The 9,759-nt window shown below is 50.0% G+C and overlaps 7 protein-coding genes across 7 annotated transcripts; 5 read left to right on the top strand and 2 right to left on the bottom strand.

The window, feature by feature from the left end:
- Positions 1-178: 178 nt before the first annotated feature.
- On the bottom strand, positions 179-1,102 carry N7500_000433 (Serine hydrolase FSH; the record flags this gene model as incomplete). The annotated part of the gene is made up of 1 exon (XM_056671579.1): positions 179-1,102. One exon carries the CDS (start codon positions 1,100-1,102, stop codon positions 179-181), a length of 924 nt encoding a protein of 307 aa, XP_056537152.1.
- Positions 1,103-1,395: 293 nt separating this feature from the next.
- N7500_000432 (questin oxidase family protein) lies at positions 1,396-2,928 on the top strand (the record flags this gene model as incomplete). Its single annotated transcript, XM_056671578.1, has 3 exons — positions 1,396-1,555; positions 1,612-1,920; positions 1,985-2,928. The coding sequence occupies 3 exons, from the start codon at positions 1,396-1,398 to the stop codon at positions 2,926-2,928; spliced, it is 1,413 nt and encodes a 470-aa protein (XP_056537151.1).
- Positions 2,929-3,202: 274 nt separating this feature from the next.
- Positions 3,203-3,907, bottom strand: N7500_000431 (uncharacterized protein; the record flags this gene model as incomplete). Its single annotated transcript, XM_056671577.1, has 1 exon — positions 3,203-3,907. The coding sequence occupies one exon, from the start codon at positions 3,905-3,907 to the stop codon at positions 3,203-3,205; it is 705 nt and encodes a 234-aa protein (XP_056537150.1).
- Positions 3,908-4,543: 636 nt separating this feature from the next.
- N7500_000430 (MFS transporter) lies at positions 4,544-6,242 on the top strand (the record flags this gene model as incomplete). The annotated part of the gene is made up of 3 exons (XM_056671576.1): positions 4,544-4,853; positions 4,908-5,010; positions 5,084-6,242. The coding sequence occupies 3 exons, from the start codon at positions 4,544-4,546 to the stop codon at positions 6,240-6,242; spliced, it is 1,572 nt and encodes a 523-aa protein (XP_056537149.1).
- An 883-nt stretch (positions 6,243-7,125) lies between these two features.
- Positions 7,126-7,833, top strand: N7500_000429 (O-methyltransferase; the record flags this gene model as incomplete). Its single annotated transcript, XM_056671575.1, has 1 exon — positions 7,126-7,833. The coding sequence occupies one exon, from the start codon at positions 7,126-7,128 to the stop codon at positions 7,831-7,833; it is 708 nt and encodes a 235-aa protein (XP_056537148.1).
- Positions 7,834-8,850: 1,017 nt separating this feature from the next.
- N7500_000428 (uncharacterized protein) lies at positions 8,851-9,141 on the top strand (the record flags this gene model as incomplete). The annotated part of the gene is made up of 1 exon (XM_056671574.1): positions 8,851-9,141. The coding sequence occupies one exon, from the start codon at positions 8,851-8,853 to the stop codon at positions 9,139-9,141; it is 291 nt and encodes a 96-aa protein (XP_056537147.1).
- Positions 9,142-9,457: 316 nt separating this feature from the next.
- On the top strand, positions 9,458-9,709 carry N7500_000427 (uncharacterized protein; the record flags this gene model as incomplete). Its single annotated transcript, XM_056671573.1, has 1 exon — positions 9,458-9,709. The coding sequence occupies one exon, from the start codon at positions 9,458-9,460 to the stop codon at positions 9,707-9,709; it is 252 nt and encodes an 83-aa protein (XP_056537146.1).
- Positions 9,710-9,759: the final 50 nt, after the last annotated feature.

Raw genomic sequence — 9,759 nt, 5'->3', positions numbered from 1 at the left:
CACATAAAGCTTTTCAAAGATTCTTCATAGATTCAAAATGAACATCGCGTTCCTCCAAGTCGATGAGAAGAGCGCAAGATGGATTTATACAAGCAGCATTAAGCTAAGAGGCAAAACAAGTCACACCAAATACTATCAAGGTCTGTTCACTAAGTACAAAATGCTTCTATAAATATTATCATAGCTCGTCTACGCTGATGGTGGCATATTCAACCTTCAACCCCGATAGCTCCTCCAGTACCATCTCATCCTCTGTGACTTTGGTGCTTGGCAAATTGACCCTCTCTATAACCTGCCTAACCATATCTGCGATCTTGTTCGAGACCTGCGTAGAGCGGGGGATATCATGCCCACCACCATGATCGAACTCCATGGTATCATCGCAGAATTCCGCCAACTGAATACCAGCCGGCCACCTTGGATCTTTCGATCCATAAATATTCACAGTGGGGATTTTGATGCGTGCGTTTTCAGGAAACTTGGTAAAATCAAGACCAAATACGTTGTTCCGTTCGGGTCTTGACTCAGGGTTATGCAGATTGCGCTCTGCGGCATATTCCCACAGCCCTAACCCACGTTTGATCAGACACAAGTTCTGAGCTAGCACTGTCAACTGCCCGGCTGTATCATTCAGCAAGGCCCCAGTGTACCTATTGACCTCATGCGCCAACGGTGAAACCTCTAGACCCATATCTTCGAGGGCTGGGAAGGGAACACCGCCACATATGAAGATGGCTGCGCGAAATGGGAGGGGTTCCAAATCAGGCTCATTGATGTTCATGGCATGGTAGAGTGCCATCGTCGCAGTAAGGGAACACCCTTGGGAGAAGCAGCAAAAAGCATCGTAAGGTCCATTTTCGCGCGCATAGTCAGCTACCCACTTGTGGGCGAAACGGATTGACTCGGGAGTACCCTGAGGCCACCAGGTGTATGTTTGCGTCTTGTAGATGGTTTTTATGCCGGGTGCGCTTTGGCTATGGAATGGAGCGTCGATAAAGTCGAACACATAACTTTCATCGAGCTTAGACCGGAATGCGGCCGTTTGGGATTTGAAGATCGAAGCACTCGTTCCGTGGCCATGAAGGCAAAGGATACGAGGCATGGCGTTTTTGAAATGCCTGTGGGGTATAGATGTGTTCTGAGAGCAATGATGTATTGTATGACTCTAAGCATGCGACTAGACTCACCTCAGCAATTATACAAGCAGTGCATCCCTGGCGTTGGGGCTAATCTTACTAGGTATGTCAAAGATCCTCCATGAACCCGATCGGTTCCCGAAATTGTCGCTTTTGGTCTTCGGCTCCCGAGGTAAATTCTGGTATTTTTGTGGTGATATATTTTACAATTTCATTATCTCTATTTTCTCGCAAATGGAGTATCCCCTAGTCCAGCAATATGACCCAACCAACGGCAACGACTGTTATCTTGTCTCCAGAGACCACTCCAGGCCATGTTCATGTCGATAATCTGACAAGAGAGAGCGCACTGCTTGTATCCGAATTGCTCACCAAGAATCATACTTTATACAAGACGCGATGGAAGCTCACTCTCCACAGTAGGTTGAACGTAACGCATATAATAATTTAGGGTGAATAGCTAACCTGTATCAAGACCATCTCACTCATCATCTTCTTGCAATGTGGGCACTGGGAGCGACCCCAGCTGAGATTCAGGATATGTGGGATTACAACACACCTTATCAAGATGACATGAACCCCGGATACCCGGAGGCATCCTCCAACGATGGTTTGCACGACCCAGAGATTTTCAAAAAGTGCCTGGGGATCGATGACTGTTACCCCGATTTCCTCAAGTTCTTTGAGGAAGAAATCACCGGCAAGGGAATGCAGGAAGTGGTCAAGGAATATCTCTTCAAGGGAGATGAGCGAGCAAATGACATCCTGGGCCGCATGTTTGCGGGTGAGTCGACATATCTAACCGCTACGACGACAAGATGCTCACTTATCTCCATCTTCCTGTCTAGATCTTGTCCATCCTATGATTCATCTTGGGTGTGGCATTGAATTCAACCAGCCGAGTCTTGTTGCAGAGGCGCTGGCCGGAGCCTGCGTTCACGATAACTGGCCCTCGAGTTTCCTTCTCCCCACAGAAGAATATGTGCTTGCAAACCCGGACATACCATCCAAGTCGATGCTTCAAGTTCTGGATTCCCTCCAGGCTGATAGCCATATTTCCACGGGAACGAGAGAGGACGACCCATTCAACAAGATCCCCGACGGCTTCCTCAAGCGCGTCACGCCTACACAGCTTGTACCCTACCTCAGTCAGTTCCGGGTCAAGGCCGAGCCCGCGGACCTAAAGCTCAAACTATCGGACATGATGCACACCTCTGCATACATGCTAGGAGCCGCTCAGCGCCCGGGTAAACGCGAAGCCATGGACTTTGTGACTCTCCATGCGGCAACGCTGGCAGCATTCCTTCCTGCAATCCTGGCACAGGATTGGCTGTCGAACGAGGACAAAGCACGAATACTTGAAGCCACAGTACGTGTCGATGCGGTGATGTATGCTGGTACAGCGTGCCCCCCGCTGTACGCCGACCGAGTGGTTAACTACATGCCACGATATCCCACACATGGGTGGTCCGAGTTGTTCCATCGTGCAAACGTCTACCGGGACGAGGGTCACGCTGTGAAATTACTTCGCGCTCTGTATGCCCTGGAACCGCTGGAGCTAGGGTCGGACTTTCCGATCACCAAGAGTGATTTTCTCAAGATTGCGCACATGGGAATTGACTCCATTGAGCGGGCAATGACCGAGAAAGATGGCAATTATGTGCCTAAGGAAGTTGCAGCTGGAGTCCTGCAAAGGGTTGGGCGTGGAGGCGAAATGGTGGTCGGGAACATGACCCGATGGGTGTTTTATGGCGGGTTGCCCAACGCTTGGAGACATGTACCTGCAATATAAGTCTTGTAGACCACCCGGTCAAATTTTCTGTGGAATCCTGAACTAACCATGCTTGTTGTGACACTTACATATCTCGATATATTTCAGATGAAGCAAAATCGACGAGATTATCATTACAATAATGGGTTAGTGTTTAGGTACATTTTCCTCAACAAAGATCATGATTATGGTTTTTAATCTCTTTATAGAGAAGTAAGAGAACAGGAGAAGAGACAGAAGGAGACGAAGAGAGACTCTAGTTAAAACAAAGATGAGGGCTCTTGCGGGCACGTGATCATATCTCACCAAGGGACAGTTCGACCGAGGTAGTCGAGGTATTCGAGTCCAGGTCGTTCTTTTTTGCAATAAGTACGTCGACCAAGCTGGGGATGCTTTCTTCAATGGTGAGCCGAGCATCCGCTCCCCCCAACTCGGTTTTGACCCATCCTGGAGCCATCAGCACCATCGGACGCGATGGGACCTGGCGAGCTGCAAAGCTTCGCATGTACATGTTGAGCGCGGCTTTAGTGCCACGATATACCTCTCGCTGGCCTGTTTCATTGTTGCTGACGCTTCCCTGTCCAGAGGACATCACACCGATCAGACCCTTCGGGGCCACGTGATGTGCCAGACTTTCAACGACACGCATGGGACTGAGCGCATTCGTGACCATGACATGTACAAACTCCTCGGTTGAGACGTCGCCAATTTTTTGAGTTTGGTCACGATTCGTTGTTCCAGCGTTGACAAAGAGGATGTCGAATATTCTGCCCGACAAACGCTTGTCTAGCGACTGGATTTGATCGGGTTGGCAAATGTCCAAGGTCTCAATGTCAACCCGACCGGTGTACTTGTCTGCTAGCTCGTGGAGTAATGTTTGCGACCCTCCGCGGACTGTGCCGACAACGTTCCATCCCTTTTCTAGGAATTCCGCTGCCATGGCGTGGCCAAGGCCACGCGAAGCGCCGATGAGAAGGATCGTGGGTGGTGAAACGGACATTGTGCAGGGTTGTCTCAGTGTTGATCATATTTGAGCGGGTTTACCTTTTGTACCCAGCGTCGGCGCGGCATTTTCTGGTTATCTCCGGGCCGAAATTCCCCTGGAAAAAGCCACTGATGCTTGTTATCGATCGGTACGACCTTGCCACCTTGGTTCCCACATAACTACTTTGGCTTCCTATAGCTCGTCGATCTCCATTTCCTGAAACCTGTCTCACCCTCTACAAAATCCGTGCTTAGCAGTATCGCGGATTAAAACGTATTGAACTCCGCGTCGAGGGCCCCGGGGAACACTTAAAATACCCAAGGGATCTGCACGGGCCCGCTGATGGGCGCACCAAGCTCACTAGCGTAGCGGAGCTCGGGCATCAAACCTCTGCCCCAATTGGCTGGACGCCCCTCGTTTCTTTTTCTTTGCCTTCCTCCCATTCACGGAGTAGATCAAAGTCACATATTTCAATGACCTGACGCGTCTGGTCTGTGGTGTCCTCCCTGGTATCTTCTTGCTCGGCTTTGCTATCCTGGGAAATGGTGAATATCCCCGAGAGACCCTTACACACAATATGCCGGGATATAACCTTCGTGGCATCCGCCCAGCTCTACTACGCACCAACCCTTACTTGTATTGACCGGAAGAATGCCGGCTGACGAGAAGAGCTCCGGCATGACCGTCAATAACCTCAATCACGATGTTGAAAGGTCTGTCACAGAGGCTTCGCCCTCTCAGTCCCTGAAGTCTGTAAACAAAGTGGAACCAAACGTGGACACTACTCCATCAGGGATTGTTGTCCTTCCTCGCTCAGATCGGCGAGGCCTGCTGGCTCGATTCTCCGTCATTCCTGAGATCACCAACCCGCGTGATTATGGTAATGGAACCAAGTGGGCGATGACAGTGATTGTCAGCTTCGCTGCCATAACATCCTCCACGGGCTCCTCTATCTTCTTCCGTGAGTACTATGGTTTAACTCCCTATGGATAATTTCCCATTGACCAAATTAAAGCGGCCCTGGCCGAGGTAGCGCATGACCTCGACACGACCCCGACGGTCGCCAACTTATCAGTGGCACTTTACTTGCTCGCCATGGCTTTCACCCCTATCTGGTGGTAAGTATACATGCAAGAATTATCACCTAATGACAAGCGAGAGTTCAAGGACTTTTCTAACCACAAATTTTAGGTCCGCACTGTCCGAGAAGCATGGACGGCGAACAACGTATCTCCTCTCCTTTTTCCTCTTCCTGGTTTGCTCCTGCATCAGTGCCGTCAGTCCCAACATCGCAATGTTGATCGTTTTTCGAGTCCTCAGCGGCGGAGCCTCAGCTTCCGTCCAATCTGTGGGCGCGGGAACTGTCGCCGATATCTGGGATCCGAAAGCAAGAGGCAAAGCTATGGGGGTCTTCCAATTGGGTCCTCTCTGTGGACCCGGTGTGGCACCTGTGATCGGTGGTGCTTTGACTCAGGGTCTCGGCTGGCGGAGCACCCTCTGGTTCCTCACCATCTTTGGCGGTGTAATGCTGCTTCTGATTTTCCTGTGTTTGCCGGAGACGATCCCAAAGCGTGAGCCAAAGCCGCAGACCGAAGAGCAGAAGAACACCAACATTCTTGTCAAGATATTCATGGCAATCTTTGGCCCGTTCAAGGCATTGGCGCTGCTCCGCTTTCAGCCTGTCATCGTCGTAATTTGGTCCGGTGTGATCGCCTTCTTCACCATGTACATCATGAACGTCTCCATCCAAGCCGTTTTCGACAAAGCTCCCTACAACTTCAGCGTTTTGGAGGTGGGTCTTGTATACCTGGCACCGACAATCGGGTATGCAATCTCGTCGATCTTTGGTGGTCGCTGGATCGACCACATCATGATTCGTGAGGCGACCAAGGCCAATCGCTACGATGAGAACGGCAAGCTAAAGTTCTTTCCCGAGGACCGTATGAGAGAGAATATCTGGCTGGGTTTAACACTGTACCCAGCCTCGTTGATTTGGTACGGCTGGACCGCTGAAAAGGGTATCCAGTGGGCGGTCCCCTGTGTTGCATCCATATTCTTCGGGCTTGGCATGATGTTGGTCATGGGCACTGTGCAGACCGCACTGACGGAGTTCACTCCAAAGAAAGCATCCAGCGGTGTCGCTGTGGCAAACTTCGTGCGAAACATCCTCGCGTGCACCGGCGCTGTCGTCACTCAACCTATGCTCGATGGTATTGGCAATGGATGGATGTGCACTACGGTTGCTCTGATTGCGTTTGCCACGGGTATTTCAGCTATTGTTTCACTCCGCATCTGGGGACCCCAGTGGCGCGTGCTGATGGATCAGAAATTGAACGCCCCAAAGCCGTAAATATATGTGCTCGTTGCTTGGTGGGGAGCCAGTTTCTGTCATTTTCGGGATCGGACCTAACTATCTCCATCTGTATAAATCCTTATATCTTGGCGCTCTAGTATTTGTGTTTACTCGACTCAAAATGACCACTCTGGGCTAGATAATGGTAGCGCCCAGCAAAGCCCACAAAGCCCAACCCACAGCCCACTGTGAGTTGGGCCGTGGCTGTGGGTTGGGCCGTTGGCCTAGAGTCCAGGCTCATTTACGGGCTTTGCGGAGCGCTAGATGATAGTCCTCAAATTTGGCAATAATATTAACGTTTTGCAAGATATCGACTCGACTTTCTTGAAGACAATATCTCTTTGGCAAGAAATTTCGATGACATCACTAGTCAAGGTCGAAACATTGACATCTTACGGAATTTACTTTGCCCAGCCATAGCGATTGGAGCTCTCCCTTAGGTCTTGTGTTAGGCATCCCATGATGGAAGTGCTTCATTGCCCGGATACTGGAGACAACTATAGGCTATTCTTTAGGGCTGCTGTAACAGTGACCATTCTATATTTTCAGATCGCTTGGCCAATCATGAGCCATCGTTGATTGCCGACTCCGTCTGGTCAGCACGAGGGAGAAACCCCGGTGCAGGAGATTTGAAAAATAATATACCGAGATAATTCTATGAGATGCCCGATGTAAGACATTTATACCTGCGTTAGTCACCTTTTATGTCGACTAAAGGGGAGGGAAAGCTCTCTCCTTTTGATGGCCGTTTCTCATGGATCGTGTATCAACTTGGGGTGCCGTCACATTGTTCACGGCTCTTTTTTTCGTGTTGCCCGAATTACAGCGACTATTCTTACCCTACCAGTCGAAGTACTTCGATATTCCCGTTTTAGCAAGAATGAGTCACTGGGACAACAATTCATGGAACCCACGCTGGGAAGCCGTGGACACGTATGCAATGTCGCAGGGACATCCAGACACCCGGCCAAATACCCAGATGCTGCAAGATACAATCTCGGCCTCCGATAGAGCGGGCTTACCAAGCTATGCGCTCTCAGCTGCGCAGGCCAAGTTCCTCTCGCTACACTGTCGGACCGCGAATGTGACGCATGCACTTGAGATTGGCACGTTGGGCGGCTACTCTGCCATCTGGATGGCTAGTCAAAATCCACAGCTGTACCTGACAACTGTCGAGTACGACAGACACCACTATAATACGGCCAAGATAAACGTCGAGCGTTCGGGGCTGGCGGATCGTGTCGAGGTCATCCATGGTGCTGCGCTTGATATTCTCAGCAATTTACGTGGGGAGGTTCAATCCGGGAGACGGCCTCGGTTTGGATTTACCTTTATCGATGCAGATAAGGTAAATAATTGGAAGTATTTCCAGATGGCGAAAGATATGTCGAAGCCGAACTCGGTCATTTGTGTTGATAATGTTGTGCGTGATGGGCATCTGGTCAGCTTTGGCGACGATGATTCGTATCTGAGAGGCTGTCGAGAGGTTGTGGAGAAGGCAGGCAAGGAGCCTGGTGTGGACTCTGTTCTGTTACAGACTGTGGGTGAGAAAGGGTATGATGGTTGGCTATGGGCTGTGATCATTTGAGCTGGGAATGAGTCCAGGGCTATATGTATGAGATTCTCTAATAGTATCTTTGGTTCGTCATTTTGGCGGCACAACCTCATTGCTCCCAACTTAGCTAATGCTGGTTGATATGTCTTTGATAAAATCGGACACTGGTATCATCCGCAAACTTTGGTGTCGCATCACACAATCCGGCCGATCGATCAGTGGAAGGCTTGCGTGAGCAATGACCTCTCGAGGCCATCTGTGAGCTGAAGACTTTGGACGTCACGAATAGATTCTGGCCATTGTCACAATGGACTAAGCAATGCGATGCTGTGCAACGCAGGCGAGGTTGTATGGTGTGGACCGAGGACGGGAGAGCATCGCGGACAATGTCCCGCGGTAAGCAGTTTGACCATTGGAACAGCCAGACCTGATGGCATATCCGTTAGTATGTTGTGAGAGATGTGGCGTCTACTGATCCTAGATTTTAAAGTCCGGCTTACTCTATGAAAGAAGACTAGGAGAAGGAATAGGACGTGGGCTGTGGGCTATGGGCTTCGCTATGAGACAACATCGGATGGTCAAACTCTCGCACTCATGCATCACTGGGCAGCTTGGATGGAGTTTCAATGAATATCAGACCGATGCTCTTGGAACTCTAGTTGACCCTCAATAGAGAATCCGACCTCTCTATTTAGTGTTGGAGTTTGCACCACGCGTGAAGTATACAAGAACCCAGCTGCTTGATTTGACCGGCGGTCTTTTTTCGGTGAAATAAACCCTGGATGGGAACAGACATATGGTAAGTATCAAGTGTCTGTGGGATGAACAACCGCTGACTTGTTATGGGCGATAACGTCTGACTGTGTTAAGACGACGACTATTCGTCCTTTAGCCCTTCATGAGATGTTACGAATAGCGTCCTTCCAATTGTTGAACAAATACTTCATCCGCTTCTATTGGCGGCTATGTCCAGTCAATGCGTTATTGGTCCGCTCTCTTTATGACTATTACGTCAAAGAAACTACAGCATGAGAACCGACCATACCAACAATGGAGTCTATTCGCAATTTCCAGACTCGCAGCAATGCAACTACGGAGCCAAACACCCAAGAGCCTGTGCGGCCTGAAGCTGGCCGATTCGCAATGTTGCTGCCAATGAATAGAATCGGAAGACCGGATATTAACGCAGCAGATAGTTCGGGCTCTGAACACCACGAGAAGTCCATCAAGGAAGCAGTATTTGACAACAAACCAACAAGATATATTGGACTCTCTTTTCTGCAAATGATCAGGCCATTGGTATCTTACGTCTCCATGGTTATCAATGTTCGGACAGGATAACCAGCAGCAGCAAGGCGATTTTCAAGTCGTGAAGAAACGCAGGGGCTGTGGAACAAGGTTGAGAATGTCTCGGCGTGTCTTTGAGTTGACTGACGGTAGTTTTCAATCTCCTGCTTGCCACTTCCGTGTCTGACTTGAAGGTCCAGCCACGACTCTCAGCCCTCGTCCGTGGCATCACCGAATAGGCAACCCCTGGCTGAAAAGACAAGTCAAGTATACCTAAAGATATACTTTATCTTGGGCATCTGGGCTGGAATAGGGCTCTGTTTGGATCAAATCTGGTTGCCTACCTTGGACACGGACATCGCCTATGATAATGAAACAGGCACTGAACAATACACCCGAGCAGGTCGAGGGCAAAAGCCATAATCGCCCCGTTAATTACTGGGGCTGCGGTCTGATCGGACTGAAGCTGATTACAGGGGGACCAATGAGGGCGAGGATCGTGTCCGGCCCTACCTCAAAGAGTACAGGAGGTTCTTGCGGATTTACAGGAAAAGTCGCCGTTAGCCAGGATTTCCCGAAACCTGCTGAAAGAAGCTCCGAGCTCACGGATGATGGCTGCTGATGCTTCGCTCTGCCTCGACACACCGCAAGAAGGAAGTCAAACCAGAGCAA

The sequence above is a fragment of the Penicillium coprophilum genome (assembly GCF_028826855.1).
Source record: "Penicillium coprophilum strain IBT 35676 chromosome Unknown utg000001l_segment0_segment0, whole genome shotgun sequence".
NCBI classification, from domain to species: Eukaryota; Fungi; Ascomycota; class Eurotiomycetes; order Eurotiales; family Aspergillaceae; genus Penicillium; species Penicillium coprophilum.
The sequence above is the reverse complement of the archived record's forward strand: the minus strand, read 5'-3'. Positions and strand labels throughout refer to the sequence as shown.